General features: G+C 44.0%; 1 protein-coding gene and 1 long non-coding RNA gene across 3 annotated transcripts in view; one reads left to right on the forward strand and one right to left on the reverse strand.

The window, feature by feature from the left end:
- Positions 1-18,738, forward strand: part of LOC118510066 (breast cancer anti-estrogen resistance protein 1) — a 118,842-nt gene that overhangs the window by 53,137 nt on the left and 46,967 nt on the right. For both annotated transcript variants that reach the window (XM_036051457.1, XM_036051458.1), the window contains exon 2: positions 10,679-10,822. In XM_036051457.1, the coding sequence (XP_035907350.1) occupies positions 10,679-10,822 (144 nt within the window). The remainder of the gene's footprint in view (positions 1-10,678; positions 10,823-18,738) is intronic.
- On the reverse strand, positions 2,563-3,760 carry LOC118510074. Its single transcript, XR_004905963.1, has 2 exons — positions 2,990-3,760; positions 2,563-2,921 (listed from the first exon to the last, which is right to left on the reverse strand). It is a non-coding gene; the product is annotated as an uncharacterized LOC118510074 (long non-coding RNA).

The raw sequence follows: 18,738 nt of genomic DNA on the forward strand, positions 1-18,738 counted from the left end.
CAGCATTATTGAAACATTTATGAACTGAAAATGGACATGCGAAAACTGACGCATATTCTGCCTGCCCGATACGCGCAACATAAAACCCATGACAAATGTTGCATTGTGCATTGTCGAGAGCACGTTCCTGCGGAGGTTTTCTTCCTGTTTTTACATATCCAGTTGGTCACTTTTGACGATAATTCACCACGTACGCTCGGTCAGTTGAATATCTGCACCGCGTCTTATACAGCCTAACCATCGCGAGGCATAATGCTCATCGTCTTACTTGCTGTCTCTCGTTTTGCTGCCTCGCAATCATCAGCTTTGAAGCGCTATAACTCATCGATCGTTTTGTTTTGGAGTAAAAGCCATAACGAAAAAATACTGACTCACGATCTGTACATGTACAAGTTCGAGACATGGCTCCCGCCGCCGCCAAGTCAATGTTTGTGTCGGTGAACTTGGCGAACTCTCTTCTCCCAGCTTCTACAGCGCAAGAAGAGTCGGTAAGAACCTGTGTATCGTCCACCGTTCCGGATGTTGTGGACTTCGTCTGCGATTTTCGGCTGGCAGAGCTCAGCTGTAACACACACCCGCAGTTCATAAATGTCAGGTTGCACAGAGCAAGCAGAAGTAGTCGCCATTACAAATAATCGTTCGACTTTATCATCCTAGAGGAGGGACGCGGGATATTCAAGGCAACAGTAGCAACAGCTTCTGGACCCGTTCTACCAATGCTCCAACGTTACCCAAGGGGAGAGTCATGAGGTTGCTGGTTTCCGAAAGTATTGCCTTTCGGATTCCTTTCTTTTCTGCTGACTTCATCGATTGCGTTGTTGGAGATTTTTTGTTGCGATCTCTGCCAAGGTACTTGAACTTGCAAATATTTTCTTCCCTGATGGTCTGATGCCCGGCGATTATAATGTGTAGTCACTCATTCGACACATTTTCTACTCCAAACCCCCGCAGGACCTACAGCCTTAATATTTATTCGCATGTCTTCATCTCCAGCGTATTACGGCAAAATATGAATTTTACGATCGATCGGGACACACGGAAGACTTCGCAGAAAAAAAAGCAAAAAAACTCCTCGAAAGGCAAATTTTTTGTTGTTTCTTCGTTTGCAAAACTTTTCGCTTTTGCCGAATCGTGATTCGGGGTTTTTTATGCGTGTTTCGTTTGGGTTTTTTCGTTGCTGTCTTCTTGTACGGGAGGCAATATAGGTTTGGCATTGAAACGGCCAACGGCTACATAAACATCAGAATGGTGCAACGTGTGCGCAAGGCTTCGAAGCTACAAAAAACCGTTCGATTTGGGGTTTAGTTGGGCTATGAATATCTTTTTTGTTGTTGCTTCTTTGTATAGCCCAAGGCATATTGAACGGTGGTCGAAAAAACGTTTACAGTTTCATGACGACGGCGACGGTGACTTCCCGACCAGGTATCGAATTCTTCAACAGAGCAACTAGTGGAAAGCTTTTACACAAGCAAAAGCAGCTAGCAACGGTTGGAAGAAAACAAGAATGGCCCTCGTTGTCGCGTGCAATACGGCAAACGGTGTTTAGCATGCAACAGTTTCTAGGGCTTTGCAGGGTGTTGTTTGTTGGGGCAAAAGTTGACAACGTATAAAGAACTTCACACATTTCGAACCAAACACACCCCACTCTCGGGCAGGTTTCTTCACACCCAAGCATCTAGAGCTGATACACACCACGCCGACCACGTCCAAGGTCACTCGCGTATGGTTGCAGAATTGCTGAGGCTCCGGTTCACAGGTACACAGGCCGTAGCCGTCGCGTAAAAACCAGTTCTTCGCAACAAAACCGCGCGACAGGTCAGGTCCGTGTTTGACGTTTGTCCACACTATTGGCAGCAACAATACGGAGTTGTTGCTTCTACTATCCTCGCTGGTGAAATCGATCGCGTGTACGATCGCCAGTAGAACCGAAGAGAGATGATGATGATCTCAAACTCCAGCCAGACTGTTGGTTCTCTATATCGCCGCGGTCATGCAAAATTGACACCCCCATTTGCACGTTTGACAGATGGTCGATTAGTGTTAACATATTGTTTACCATTTGCGTGGTAGATCCCTCGATGCGGGGATGGAATTGGATATTCTGCCTACGTGAAGAGTATTAGCTTTTTTATCGCAATTGAGGCTATCCATCGCAAAGCGTAGGAAATATTGATAGTTGGAAAAGAAAATTCATAATATATTGATAGCTAATCTGACGCACCACTTTTGACATAACTCTCTGTTTGACATCCTTGGTGATTCAAAAACAATATGTGATGTTATCGCTCTATAATATTTGTATAAACACAAACACTACCGTAAATGTTTGTTTTAGTATAGTTTGCTTAAACACTCAACATGTCCGCTCGCACCCATCGTACTTCAAGAGCATAGGCGGTAAAATGTCACACCGTAACCTCGATCGACTTTCAACCACTCTATACGCTTGCAACGGTTGCGTTGGCTCCACGTATCTGGTGCCCAAGTTCTCCACGAAGCTTTATCTTATCGGTGTGCAACTCAACAGGAAAAAAGAAACACTCCACTATCGTCGGGCATAAGTATTTTCCACACCTCGGTTTTATTTTATCGAACCATATGATAAGGAAAATAGGTTGCAAGGAATGTCTGAAGTGTTGTCAGTGATGTTGCAATACGTGCTGGGGGAGCTACCTTTATCGAGACTGTTGTTCGGAACTGTGAAACAACATATGGCGTGTAAATTTCTCCATTTATCATCCAACCAAACCAACGCAGCAAAAGCAGACGAGTCCCCCTCTATTGAACCCTCCGATGGTGCGTGAAATGAGCAAAGTTACATTATCCGATGTTCTCCTCGTTTATCTTGGCGAAAAAGGGGCAAAACACGCTCCCATCCACGTGTGGTGTGTACGTGCCCGATACACGTTCGCCATGTTGCCCTTTGAACATCAAAGCAGGAAATTACAAATTAGACACAATTTGACCCTTCATCAGCATGAGGACCCACCTTCGATCCAATTTCCAAATTCCCCCCTTCTTCGAGAACGCATCACCACCACGGCAGCCGGTACGGTGGGTCAGTTCCCTTAGAATGCGCCTGCCACACTGGCTGATCAAAGTATGTGAAGTAGCCTGGTGCTGCTCACGTTAAAGGCGCAGACAGCAAATACACAATGCAGGAAGTGCAGCCGGGCTTCGCAACAAAGTAATTAAGTGTGCAATTTTATGCTACGCTACTTCATCCAATAAACCGGATGAAGGAGGAGTTCCCCCAGTCGTGATGGTGGATGTGTTTATTCGGTGCAGCAAGCATGTCAGTGGATACGCTACTACTCTAGAAATCGATTTGTGCTCCCGTTAGCGAAATTGTTGTCCCTAGAGGCACGTAGAACCGTCTGATTGTCCTGGACACCCACTCGATAGATGCCGCTCATTGGCTTGATGCGCACAGGGAAAGGTGGAACAACAAACACGGAGGAGACCTGGTGGTCTCCTGTCCAAACAGACGACTTCCTTTCGAATGGTAAAGGAATTGGATAAATCAATCAACAGTTATGTTTACTTTGAGTGTGCCGCATCCGTTCCGCAGCGTCCTCCACCTGCAGGCATGCTGTCAGTATGAGCTGCTGGCGTAGGGATATCATGAAGTGTGGCGTACTCCATCGCACCACAAGCCGGGTGTTTATCGAATGAGTGAGGGTACGATATTTGAAAAACAATGACCAGCCCTGAAGCTACCACGGTGATGGGCTTTGTTGTGACTTCATTGCATATTCCAGACACGATCCCAACACCACGAGGACGCTGGAACGGTGGAATTTCCACCGTGGACTTGATGGACGAACGATCTTGGTGGAACGGAACTTTGCACCAAAAGAGGAGCAGAAGGTGATGTTGCGGGTATGTGCAGTAGTTCAAGGGCTACCACCACGCCCTTGGTGTGATGATTCTACTTCCATCTTGCTCGAATCCCTAATCCTAGGCCTCTTGGGTTGATGTTCATGATCTGATTTCTCTGAAACTTCGAACCTGGAGAGAGAGAGAAGGCGCTGCCAATTACGCGACGTGAATACCGGCATCGAATCGAACGAAGGGATATAGAATAGGAATAAATTTGGAATGACTCCTATTGCGGAGGTTATTGCCCGTCCCTATCTACGGTGACAGTAATTTAGTGACAGAGCTGTCTAAAACAGACGCACGCATCGGTGAAGCTTAACGATATTCTGACAAAAAATTCATGTCCATTTCACCTGATGTCCCCAAACCAGAGAACCTGGGAATGGAGGACATAGAATGGATAAAGGTGCCTGTCAGATTTTTGGAGGGAGTTTTTCCCAGAGGCCATTAGCCGAATAGCTTGATGTTTTCCGTGCACGTGTGTTTGGAGATGGGTTTCCGAAATATCATCATGGCATTAAATTTCCCTGGACTTGGGTTATCTCCATAGCCACGCGACATCCTCCACGATGGAGACCGCTCGCTTTTGTTTGGCTTTAAAGTTGAGCTAGTTTTGTTAAACATGCTCTTTATTGGCTTTGTTTAGCTTACGAGATACGAGATTAGCTCCATAAAGAATTCAATTTCATTCACCCAAGAATCCGATCAACACTTCTTTCGGTGTTTGGTGCAGCAGTCGAGCGGCTTAATGGAATGTGGATGCATACAGCCAACTAAATCTTCTTAGCGTGTGCCTTAACTGGAAGTATTGGATTAGTTGAAAAATGAAGCAAGGTCCGGTGTGATATCTTGAACCGAAAGGGAAAAGCAGGATGAATTTATAACACTGCGCCACATAAAAGAGCAAAGGTGTCCCTTAGGAACATCAGAGACACCACCGACAAGGGCAAGCTGCGCAAATGTTTCACGAAATTATAATTCTGTCTAATCGCTCGATAAATAATGTAATTCAATCGCCGCATAATCATCGTATTTCATTATTAACAAACAGATTTATGCGGTCGGGACTTGTTGTCCCCGATATATGTGTGTGTGTGTGTGTGTGTGTGTGTGTGTGTGTGTGTGTGTGTGTGTGTGTGTGTGTGTGTTCCAGACCCAGACAGTAGTTCCCAAATTTTACCAAGATGCCGACAACTCTGGCTCGAGCTGGCAACGCGTAACTGGCACCAAAGTCACGAGCCACTTCGTTTAGTTGCTTTGCGGTCAGTCCGGATCGTGATTCGAACGGAATGCTTAGCGTTGCCCTGCAGCAAAGCCAACATTCAGGTAATGGATTGAATCATTACTTATGTTCTTCACGTTGACCACACTGACCATACTACTACTGTGGGGTGTGCAGTGGAATTCATTAGCCGAGGAATGCGTGCAAAGGATTATGTTGCGCCGGACGAATCGTGTCTATTATTTATGTGTGCCGATTAGAACGCACGTTTCTGTTTGAAGTCTCCTTGGTAGGAATACAAATGGACAAAAGGTGTAAATAAATCAAATGTCCCTATCTCTCCCATGCTCTTGTTGGTGGTGGTGAGCGCTGAGCTAATGGAGTTGAAATTAATTATCTTTTTTTACAAGTTTGTTTTAGTGGGACATGGATTATAGTTCCTCATCCTCCATTTTGTTGTCCCAGCTTTGATTATCTTTGGAAGTACTGGATAGGAAAGTACAATTTATTTATTAGTTCACTTTATGTATCTTGATGACTTCTTCCGCTACTCACCTTCACAAAACTCGAGGCCCAGTGAAAGTTTCCAGTTTCAAAGTTCCATGTCTCAGATTCTTCGCCAAACTTAATGCCCTACAATGTCTTCATTAAATTAGTCATACAGTGATCCCATTACCTTCCCGGAATGAAAGACCTTACGCTCACTGTTTTAGTGTTGCGTACACTCCTCTCCTAACACAGAAAGGTCAACGGTCGATCAAACGGTTAAAATGGCCACAAGCCTTCTCCGCGTGGTGTGAAGTTGCTGTATAAAATCAAACGTCAATCATGGCCGATCATGGGAAAGTCACCGCCGTTCGTAACCATGATTCTCGAGCCGCACTCAAATGGGTCTCTCTGCCTGGTAGGTAGGTTAGCCAGCCCAGTTAATTATATGCTAATGAGGCGATTGGCGTTTTATTTATGAATTCAGTTCGATTCCTGCCGGATTCAGTCAATTAATGCGAAATCACACCTTGCGCGCGTGTGTGTGTTTGCCTATGATAGTTCTATTAGCACTTGTGAGCAGCAGAGCAAAAAAAAGTGCATCAAATGCACTTCCCCATACCAGAACAGCCGTACCAAGGATGCACGAGAATTGGTATCGAAAGGGGGTGCTATAAACTATTGTTCCACCACTACCTACTGTTGTTGATATGCGGGTGGGGTGCAAATCCGCATAAAATCGAACGAGCGAATTGGCTAATTATTTCCACTTAAGTTAAGCCGATGATTTCTGTTTTTCTCATAATTCTTGGTGGCCATTTTTTAAGTACGGCTCAGTTCACAATTTAGGCTTTACATTTATTACATTTGTTATCCACTTTTTTAACCCCTTTATTTCTTTTTCACAAATAAATCGTTTAAAATTATGTTGTCATTTGTTCCTAGCTCTCTTCCATTTTCTCATTCCTTTTTTAAATCGCCGAACCGTGTGATTCTTATTTGCCTTTTTGGGTTATTTACGTACTGCTGGTTTTAATAATCTCATTTTCATTAAATAGTTTTTTATGCATCGTTAACTCTTCGCGCTCGCCTTTTTATTCCCGTGGTTTTGGTCTGTTTGAAACAATTTTTTTTCTACAGTCTGGATATGTTTTTGTCTTTCATTTTCCCCCGTTTTTTTCTTGCCTCCAACCAACCATTTAGCAACAATTGTGTACGTGGGAAAATGGTTTCCAGCCTTCGGGAAAAAAAAACTTTTGCAGCAGCAGCAGAATAGTTTTATGCTTGCACTTGCGCTAATAGGAATTATGTTTGTTTGTCTGTGAGCATTTTTTTTTTCTTCTCGCTCTTCTTTTTTACACCACTTTTGGCAACCGTTTTGTACCGGTAACGGCGTGCATCAAGCCCGGCAGTTGCATCAGACTATTTTAGTGTGCCCGTTTACTAGCAAAAATACTGACAAAGTTTAAGCTGGGTTGTTGTAGAGAGGGCATGAATTGTCGGAGAATGCATGAGAGGCGCCAAAAGCGCAGATTGTAAATCATTTTTTGGATACTTTGTTTCTGAGGTTTTGTTGCTGTCGCAGTGTTACATTGTAATTATAATTTATTAGTGTCCTTATGCACCGCCTGGTAGTTAACTAATGCGTTATGGTTCTTGTTACATCGCAAAGCAAGCCACTCATTAACTCTTTTCTTAATATTTGTCCAGTTATTGCCAGTTAAGATTTATTTCCCATAATATTTAATTTAGATTTTTTATTATCTTTTACATAGAATTATCTTAAACCGCTAGTTGGTTTACACAATTCGGTTTCCCATTTCAGAGAGATCTTCTTTAACAGTTTTTATTCAAATTTGAGCAAGTTCTTTTTTTAATCAATAAGTTTCTAATTTTTTTTATTCTTCTTCTGTGGCACTACAACCTCGAGAGGTCTCGGCCTGCCATTTCTGGCTTTCTGTGACTTAATTTTACCCGTAGAAAAGTAGTCAGCCTTTCGTACGGGGAGGCGGTCTGGATGGGATTTGAACCCCGGCCCTGCCGTGTGAAGACCGGCGCCGCTGTCGCCTCGGCCACCGGACCGCCCCGGTTCGGTTTTATTAATTTGTATTAATTAAATTTATTATTTACAAGTTTTTATAAAAAGCTGTGTAATATACTCCAATAATTAGTATTTTATATTTTCGAATTTTTATTTGAAAAAAACTCATGTCATAAACAAATATTTTGGAGTTCAGGCAAAATGTTTTGCTTCAATTGAAACTAGAAAAGTTTCACTAGAAACAAGAATTAAAGTTGTTCCCAAATATGGCACCTGTAAATCGCCAAAGTTGATTTTTGTAAGGGTAGCCCGGTTTGCTTTGAATATAGAGGGATTTTCTGTTGATAACGTAAAGGTAATCTGATAATTTTACTCTAGGAATCAGCTTTTAGATATCCACTAATTTAGTACGTGATATTTGTTTTTCACTTTCCCAACACAATGATCTTCCCAACAAGAACATGTGAAAATCTTACAACCCGTGTTTATACCTGTCGGTTACGCACTTACCCGATCGCTTACAGGCCGTTTACAATATTAGCGGCTTCGATTACAATATCAACTGGTAGCTTCACAATGAAAGGTAATTGATTCGCCTGTCATTTGAAGCTCTTTCAATGTTATCTAGCTGTGCTAACCATTTCATGCGAAGAGTTTATCATAAGGATCGAAGCTTTTACATTATCAACCGAAAACCCTTGTAATATTCTTCTGGATGTGCTTGAAGTGGTTGATTGACTCCTCATTATATTGTACAGATTTTTGGTAGTTTTGCTTATTTTCAACCAGAATTCACAGATTTGCAATTTATGTATTTGCTGATTAGTATTTGACTTAAAGAAGTATGAAGTTCGCTTCCTTAATCTACTTTCTTTCAAAATAAAAACCGACTAATAACTGTAAAGCTTACACTTCAAAATCTTATGCCTCTAAACCCTTGTGCGAAGTTGTTAACACTTATCGGCCATAACGTTTTGTTTTGAAGTCGCACAAAGTGCAAAATCGGAAAGCGTAAATCACCGCCAAAACGCTTTTCCGGAACTTGTTTGCGTGCTGCACAGAGAAACCGATCGTCATTGTTTGCTAGCATTACTAACCATGCCCAAATCTTAAGCAGCAGAAGAAAAAAATCCTTCACTGATGACACAACCAGAGTGTTTAAAGTTGTTTACCGCAACTAAAACAACCTCGCGACTTGGTGTCTGATGGTCTGAAGGAAGCAAATGAGATAAGATCATGTTGTTTGAGGTTGGGCTGGTGTGTCTTGAAGTTTTTGGCGGTTTTGCGCCATTGTGCAATCATCGTCATCATTATCGTACAACTCGCATCTTCACCATCTAAACCCCATCACCAAAAGCATGTTGGAGAAGCATCATCATCTGTTGAACAGCTTAAGCCAATTTCGTTGTACCGATTTACTTCATCTCTTCTCCGCATGGTTCTCGGGTGATTTCTCCTCGCACGTTTTTTTTTGTTTGTCGGTCGCAATTTAACTTTATCTCAGATTTCGGTTAGTGGCAGATTTTTTTTTTCTTTACCAACAGGAAGAAAAAGGGCATTTTGCTTTGCAGACTTGCACGCACACACGTTTGTCGGCGAACTAGTGAAATTTTGTGGCAGTGTGTGAGCTGTGACCATCGTGGACCGTTGGAGTGTGATGAAAATCAAGTGTCGATTAGTTGCGCCGATTTCGGAAACGAGGTCCATAAATTGTATGGCAAGCAATCAAACCCCCTAAAGCGAGAGGAAATGAAATGTCTGCTCGGCAGTGCAAAAGAAGCCTTCATCGAAGTCGCGATGAGTTTGCTGGGAAGACATGTGCCAACCTACACGGGGGAACACTGCTTTGGTGCGGATGTCATTAAATTTAAGGAAATATGTTTGCCGATGATAGATAAATAAGTCGTCGTGTAAATTGAAACGTCAAGCGCGATCTGTTCAGAAAACCGGGTATCTCTTAATTCCCGGACGCTATTCGGGTTCCTCAATTAACTAATGATGTAGTACTGTAAAGTACACTTATTGCGAAATCATCTGGACAAAACTCTTCAAGGTTCTGTCACGAGTAAGTGATTTCCAGGATTTCAAAATGGAATGTATATTCCCCGTTTTGTTTTGAACTCTCTGATACAGAATCCACCCGAGGACACATGTTCTCGCATAGCAACGCTGCTTCCCGAGTCGTAGAATGTCATTAGACTAATTGAAAACTGATCACTGCTTTTTGGAACACCAAAACATATTAAAACACCAAAGAAGCAGCTATCTCTCTTTCTCTTGGTGACCTCGTTTTTGTGTCGGGCCTTTTAAAACGCCCGCTTGGAGGAAACCGTCTACAGAGCAGGCCACCCCTGCTGATGTCGATCTGATGTTTTTGGTCCGGTGTCGCATTACAATCTCGCCGATTGCCATTTCTTCTTGGTGCGTCCCGTGTTTTGTCGCACGTGTTTCTTTGATTTTTCAGTTCGAAATGACGGTTGAGGGTAGTGGGAGCGAACATTTGTGGAGGATGGATTGAGTGAAAATTCGTCTGTTTGTTTTGCTGCCGTCTTTCAACTGTGAAGTCCCTCGGGAGTCGTTCCCCGTTAGTTCCCATTAGAAGGTGTTTGAGTTCTGTGCGCCAGAAGCGTGGGTTTCGTCGTACATAAATCTCCTTGTTTTTTCAGCTGTTTTTGGTATCGATTTTACCAAGTTCTTTATCCTGAGGAATGGTAGATTTAAAAAGAAGGTATTTTCTTTTAGATTGGTCTAGTTTTAACAGAACTTAGATGATTTTTGTAACTCCTCAAGGGTTCAATCTGACTTCAAAATCTACCAAAACTCTATCCGTTTCAACAAGAATCTCTAACAAATCGTAGGTGTAGGAACGTATTAAGATGGATCGTCATTGCACCTACGGAGCTACATGTCACCTCACAGAACGAAAGACACCATCGGGACCAATCACGTGCCCCAAAAACGACGCACCACTTCTAACGCACTCTTATCTCCTGGTCGATAACATGCATCTAATTTAGCTTTCCATGCCTGATTCTCTATCGTTCTAGAAACTGCTGGCCAAGGCAACGTTCGACAACATTGCCGAAAGTACGGACGAGCTGGCATTCCGGAAAGGTGAAATTCTGACCGTCATCGAAACAGATACCAACGGGCTCAAAGGATGGTGGCTGTGCCAGCTACGAGGACGTCAGGTAAGCGAGCCAACATTTATTGCCCAATCTATCCACCCGAGCACGGTTGCAGGCGCTGCATTGATGCAGAACTCTGCATGAAATCGTAAAACCAAAACGATTCACCTGCTTCATTTCCCACCCGAAATTAATCCCCGAGGAAGACCTTCCAAAGCTTAGGTCCGGTTACATCGGTGTATCCGATGGGCAGTGAGAAGCTACAAGTTCCCGTGTAAAGGGTATATTCAAATTTAGAAGCCGCACACAACTGCCAAGGTACGGACGTACTTACGGGATTGTGATGTTTTTTTCGCCCTATTTTTGAAGAGAGTTCTCCAGCTTCTTCCTTGTGGTGTGGAATAATTTACGGCCGCTGTTTTGCTGCTTTTTATTTGCAGCCCGACGATGATTCGGACCGAGATTGCTCACCCAGTGCGCGCGCCTCGCTCGTTCGACCTTTGCACTCTTCCCGTGCACAGCCTGTTGATATGTTCCGGCATGTTCGGGTCCACACCATTTCTCCGTTGGGTCAAAGAGCTAGCTTAGGCAACGGCCTAGGAACCTAGCTGCTGGAACTGGCTTGTTTAATTATTCAACAGATGATTAATGACGGGAACGCGGCAAGCCGGGAACTCTTGAAGCTAATGGCAGGCTTACGAAGCTACTAGCCTGGGCGATGTTCCAACCCAAAGCTACGGCCACTTTGAGCTGTGGCGAAGATTGAGCCGGTCCAGTCGTTCGCCCATGTGCTTTTCGTTGGGAAAGGTGCTGCAAAAGTTTGCGCCCAGCGAGGATAACTCAATTAGTACCAGCGCGATACCTTTCCAAGCGATCTGAGGCTTTTACCTTCACAAGTAGCTGGTGTCAGTCTAGCGTGACACCCGGGAGCTGCTGCATAGCAGTTGCTAATGAACCGGGGAGTTGAATTGAAAATCCTGCCACTCGTGTTCGAACGAATTGTCAGTGGCCATTCGAAGCCGCCGTCCGGTTCGAGTACGGCATTTCATCAAACGAACACACGGGAAGCCTAAAGCCAGCGAGAAAAGATCAAAAGTTAATTGAATTGCGTACTTAGTATTGGGTTTCCCGTTTACCCATGCTGGTGTGGTGCTTCAAAGGAGGCTGTGTGCGAGCGAGTTCTTCGTACAAATGGAGAAGTTCGTTTGGAACAACAGTGTACTCGTTTGCCACTTCAGGAACTGAATCACAGATGAAACATCACGGACGCAGCATCAGAAGCACGAAGAAGAGGGCTTCAGGAGACGCGTTAAAAATAGGACAAGACAAGACTAGGTCGTTATGGATATCTATTTTTCAAGGATCACTCTCAGCAATTACAATTCGGTACATCTGATGCGTGCCCTGCTCGTGCTCTGTTCTGTATATTGATACAAAAGGTCCAAGAGCAAGAGGCTACTCTATGACATGGAACGGCGAACATGATGGGCTGTGTACACAGAAAAAGCATATTTTTAGTACAATATTTATACATTTGCCGTCTGTTTACGTTTGAAAGGCTACACTCCGATTGTAGACTTTTAATTGAAAAGAGTATAAAGGAAGAACTCGTTACGCTGAAGTACAACGTCACAAAAAGAAACGGGGAGTATTTGGGTCGATTCAGGGTATGGAAACGTGTTTTCCGGTTGATTGTAATTTTTGTAATTGGATTTTCCTGCTGGCACCAGGCATAACAGTCAAATCAAAATAACTTCCAGGAATAATACTTCCTTGGAGAAACTCCAAGGGAAAAAAAAGTTACTTCAAAGGTTGAAAAGTCATATGACTCCTATTTTCCGTAAGGATATCTGAAACGATTATTTGAGAATTTATCTACAAAATCAATCATCAATCAGCTGTTTTGTTTGATGATTTTAATACTAATGTGACAATATTTAACATTCATTAGCGAAATTTATTACCAGAATACCGATCGGGAGTCGCGCGAACCCTGAGCGCTACGAATGACGTACCCAGTCGCCCAGTTGCGAACAAATTTGGAGAAACTCTTGCCGTACCGGAAAGCTTAAAACAAACATTTACTTTTATGCTTAACTTTGCTTTATGGCGTACCGGAGTACCGTCGCCATAAAGGATAAAGGTTTCTCCCTTGCGAGTTTTCTCGTACGGCAAGGATGTCGCAATCCATCCCATCTGTTTCGATACGGTTGTGACTCGTACCTTCTCGTACCTTGTATATTATTTTATGGTACACACAAAAATCAACAATAGCGCACTGTTTGGCCTAACAACACGAGAGCAATGCAGCAGAGCCAGCCATATGGAAGCTGGTACAGTTAGAGATATACCTGTGTGAGAGGGTGGTTCAATTTTCAGACGTTTATGAGATTGGCTTTTCAAATGAAATTAATTCCCGGCATCATTCTTGGTACGCAAAATGGAAGGACCTTCAGGAACGGGGAGCGGTGGCGAGAACCTAACCGGAAAACGAGGCATTATTATGGGGATTTCTGCTTCTCGCATATCCTGGTGGCATGGTGGCGACGCGTGTGCGCAGTGTTGGCCCTATACGTTTCTTCATTTGTCCAGTGATTGCCAGTTGTACCATAGCGAGTCAGCAACAACAACACAAAAAAATTTCATCCATAGATCCATCGGAACCGTACTTGTGCGTCGGGGGTTTCGGAACCCTATCATTAAATTTGAATTTCATTGTGTCGGAAAAAACACGTCCGAGAAGCAACCGACCAACCTTCATCGTGGTGGTGGTGATGTTTTTGTTTTTGCTTTCTCTCCTGCATCCAACAAAGAGCTCCGGGAAGGTCCTGAGGAATTTTTGGTCTTCATTCCAGAGTTCCCCTTCTGCTTCCACTGTTCAGGGAGGCATACTGAAACGTGTTGGTCTTTTGAAGTCTCTGCACGACGGGTATCGATGGCGCCAGACATTCGTGGCGATGCTGATGCCTCAGTATTCTTCGTCCCTCCGATGGTGTGCCAAGTTACCAGTATAAACACCCTGCCAGATGATGCAGTGTGTGTGTGTGCTGCAAATGATGATCAATGGATGTGAAGCGACATCCCAAAACGGGAGAAGCGTCTGTGTACACGGAAGTTCGCTTATGCACGGCGCAAATGAAGGAACCGAAAACCTCTTCCCAATCCCAGCAGGGATGAATGGATGTGTACATCACCCAACCCGTGCACGACGAGACAAAGCGTGTCAGCCAGCTTTTGGAACGAAATTAAATCTAATTGAAGTACACGAGCGTGAGCTACTGGGTGTCTAGAGACGCCATCTAAAGACGACCGCAACGCACCACAAAGTCCTGTCTTAATTCTGAGCGAAGAATTCTGAAGAATGTACCCGTTAGGTTCTGAGGCAGCTATCCCGATCTATTGCATTGGGTACATGAACTACAGCCCTGACGGGCGACATCTTTATAAGTTCCTGGAGCACATCGTCTCCAGTCGCAAATCCCTTGCAGATAATGTTGATCCTGCGTACCGAGACAGTTGATTAAAGGGAAAGTTCATGTTCCACGCGGTTTGTGCCTTCCGTTCCGTGTTTTTACCAACCGCACGAGGTTGTACTTGTCGCGGTTAAAGATTATTCATAATTTTCTTTCTAGTACTCAAGGGAAACCTTTCTTTCCGAGCTCTACTAGCTGTGGTGGGATACACAAGGTTCATAGTGAAGGGATAAAGTTAATTTACTGGTGTTGGTTATTATCCTTTCGCTGGTACGCTGATGATACGGCAACAAGTTTTCCGTTCCGGTAGAATTAATTTCGTTCGCTGTCAGTTTATTTTGTTGCCAGGGCTTATCTCTGGCGGGTTCGTTTACATATTTCATCTCTAGCCTCTCTCTCTCTCTCTCTCTCTGTAGAGCAAGAGGTAGCTGCTAGAAGTCATAAAATGTGTAGTTCATAGAATTATCCAGAGTTTGAAGATGCGCTGTAAAAAAGGGATACGTTAGGCTTTTTAAGTCCTGGTAGATGCCGAGCACAAGACTTGCTAGTGTCTCTATACGAGCAGGAGGAATCAGTATACGTTGGACCTGTTTACATTCTGATTAGCGACGTTTACCTAGCTTCCGTTTTTTACTATCCACCATTTTTTTATCCTTAGCCGTTTCGTCCTATGTCCGCTTATCTCTAGCAACCGTCCTTTTTTTTTTACTCGATTCCTTTCTCCTCTATCCCTTTACCCATTGCTCCTTTCTCCTCTAAATTCCATCCGTCGTTTCGTTTCATTCATTCAAAACGGGGTTTTATCCGAATGCCTAAGGGCAGCTCGTCTGTAAATGTTTGCCGAGCCCGGTTTCCGGCATTCCGGACCGGATCGGCAGAGCTTCAACTCTTTACTCTCTATCCTCCTCTCGAATTCGTCAACCATTGTTTGTGCCCATCCCGAGCCGTGAAGGTGTGACCGGAGGAAATAGCTGGGATTATATGAATCGATTGGCTCTGGCACGGGGTACTCCTATGTTTGTTCTGAAAATGAAGATCTTATCGAGGCAACTGTGATTATTTGTTTGTTTGCCATTGAGCGGCGCATTTAGGCCTCTGTGATCTGAACTCTCTCTTTGCATGCATGTGTCGAGACCTTATGGATTATTGGGTTTAGGGTTTTCACTTTTTGGAAAACTTGGTTTGGAAATCTTTCGGAGCAAATTAAAAAAGGGTTTGCCAGGTCATAATGTCCCAACTCCACCTTTTATTGTGTTCCGGTGGTTTGTAATCATCACTCTTTCGCACAGGTAAACAATCGGTCTTTGGGCAGGTTTCGAAAGATCGTTAAATTACTTTTACCTGTGTTGCGGTGTTCCGAAGGGGCCCTCGAAAGTTTGTACCAGTCTTTGTGCCGTGTTGGAGTTTTGGGATAATGACACATTAGTTGGGACCTTCCTTTTTTCGGCAACACACAAATTACTTCATTATCGATGAGATTGGATTGAAGTTAATCCGGGGAGGGAAGTTAAGGAAAGAATTGATTATCCAGCCTCTAAAACTCTCCAGTCAAACAGGTTGTAGATATTTTATAAAGGTTTTCAATAGTAAAAGACTGATGTTAGAGTTCTTTTTTATTCATGAAGGACGGCCTGACCGTATTGCTAGTTGTCAGAGTCCTTCTATTGAAGAATATTTTTTCCATTTTCCAATTCGGAGCAATTGTTGCACTCCATTTTTTTCTCCACGAGGATTAGCGGTAGTGCGAGATTCCATTCCATTAGACATCCTTTTGCGAGTTGTTGCAAATGAGGATGAAGTGAGGATGAATTTAATCCTGCCAATGTTACGAATGTGCCCCGGTCCGTCTGTCTCGATGGCTGTCTAGCTGGCTGTCTGACAAATCAGTCAGTAGAGCAAAAAGAAGGTAGAATCCATCACCGGTAATTGAAATGTTTCTGCACGTTTCGTAACGCACGAACGCCAAGGTGTGGTGAATGTAGGAAACCTTGACAGCATGGAAGTGAAGAACGTGATAACCTGTACGTCAAGCCAACTTCCCTAAGCTACATTACATCAATCGTGCAGAATCTCATTGTATCTACGGTGCTTTGTGTAACTGTTGGCTTTCGCATGATGAAAGCTACCGGGTCTAGACTCTGGAGATCTGGGTTTAGAAATGGAACTGAGAGGGCAAGATGTAAAATAGCACACGACGGTGGTTTAGAGAAAACTTCAAGCGGACTGAGTGTTAAGTGGATCGCATTGCACCGGTTTCCTGTAATGATATACCAACTGACGCCCTCTGACTTTGGTGGAGTAGTTGCTTCAGGAACGCCCCGACTACACCGTGTCTAGTAGAAGCTGACTTCCTTCTTGATCGCTTGGTGGTGTCTGGCTTTTAAATCGTTATTACTATCATTAGTAGTGGAGATTAAAAGAAAACAATTTCATCGCCCGCGAGCAATGTTGCGTTACGTGTGAAGTTCGTGAGCCTGTTTCAGCATGAGCTTCCGTTCGGGCTTGCTCCGATTGCCGACCGGCCGATGTTGTGTAATATTTTATTTATTTTGCATTAAACGTGTGCTGCAAAACTTTCCTTTCGTTATCTCTAGCTCCTTCTTTTCCCAACGCTAGTGTGCTGCTAGTAGTGCTAATGTTCGGACGTCCTGCTGTGACATCCGATACACACACACAGAGCGGAAGGAAGTAACGAAACAAGCTTCCGTGCAAGATCAATCTACCATAACCGAAACATCACCGGCAGACGTATCGGTTGGCGGAAAGTATCTAATCCATTCCTCAAATCTCGCTCCATCCAACCGGCCATGCAGATGAACAAACCTCTCAGCCTTATGCGCAGCTGGCCCGTATACGGTATACGGAGATCTTCTTACATTCCATTTCTCTTAGCTGTCGGCACGTGTCCGGACAGTCGCTGGATGTTATGCATACTTGCTACCGGGATAGCCTGATACACACACACACATCATTACAACGCTGACACGCTGTCGGTGGCATGTACGCCCAGCCACTACCAGCTGCCATCGGCGACTGATGCATAGATATATCCCGCATGCATCCTATCAACCACGGCAACTGCATAGACGGTAGCGTAAAATTGGAAGCTGATGGCTCAAGCCCTGCAGCAGCAGCAGCGGCAGCCAGCAGGGCGCAGTCAATCATACACAACCTCTTGACGCCAGCCTGTCTCGCACCGACAGCTGCACAACAAGGGCGCGAAGGTGGAACAACGAACAAAAAAAAATTGGAGTAAAAAAGTGGTGTGCCACCGTTACCGGGGACAGCCTTTAATTTTATTTTCAGCACTCAAAGCCTTCTTTATTCTGTTGATAAATTTCATTTCAAAAGCAGATGGAAATATAGGTGTGTGTGTTTTTGCTGAGGGAAGTAAATGTCCTTCCTAAAAAAGCTGGGGGAATATACTGATGAACCACAATCAAACAGTGGGTTGTGATTGAATAGTAATGTGGTTGATTTATGATGATTCAGTTTCAGATTACTGCAAACTCCTCATCAGCTTCCGGTTCAGCCTTCACTCCCACCGGCCGGTTTATATTGAATTTAAATCGCCAGCAGTTGTAAGCTGTGGTTTGGGCTACCAACTCCTGCCTGGTAGTTCTTTTGCAACGTTCAGTAATTAATAAGCAGCGTGTTTCATTACTGTTCACGAATGAATGAAGTTCGGTTTTTTTTTGTAACTGTTATTAATACCAATATATTATTTCATCCTATATTGAGCGCATGGACCAGCTGGTGTGGTTTTCTGCTGATGTGGTTTTAAGTACCTCAACAAATCGCTCATTACCGTACAGTCGTCAGTGGACTATTTGTGGCATCATTTTTTCATACTTAACACCCCCCCCCCCCCCACACCCCTTTAATAATTTTGTATCTCCAATTCATTCGGTAAGTGAGATGACGAGTCCTCGTTACCACGAACCGATGCAACGATGTCAACGAAAGGTGGAACGCCGGTAAGGCTATAAATTATTTGCTCCAACTGCACGCGTGGCTTAAAAAAGAAAACCCGATCCAGGTTCCAATATGCTAAGAGGGTTGCAAAATTTGCTCACAACCTACGCGTGTGTGCGAGCTAGGAAACGAAGCCCACGTAGGCGTTCATTGATCAGTTGCAGTGCTTCCACAGACAGCACTACCGCCTTCTTGCCTACTGATGCAACAGACTTCGCGTTACTTGGTGGACTTTTTTGCGGTTTTGTTTCACCCACGGTGTGGCGAAAGAGCGAGCACACACAGGACGACACCTTCCGCCAGGTCCAGGTGCAATTGCCGTGTATAAAAGGGTATCAAAATTCTATGAATGAACCTCCGTGCCGGGGTATACCTCTCGAAGCTGCTTTAGCCGCGGAATTTATCACCAATAAATATCAACCCACGTTGGCTGGTGGAGCTTGATTCCATCGACCAGATCATTGACTTCAAGCGGTGTGACACGCAAACGAACCGAAGGTGCAATCATGTGTGGGAACTGATTCATGTCTA

This window comes from Anopheles stephensi, chromosome 3 (assembly GCF_013141755.1).
Source record: "Anopheles stephensi strain Indian chromosome 3, UCI_ANSTEP_V1.0, whole genome shotgun sequence".
NCBI lineage: Eukaryota > Metazoa > Arthropoda > Insecta > Diptera > Culicidae > Anopheles > Anopheles stephensi.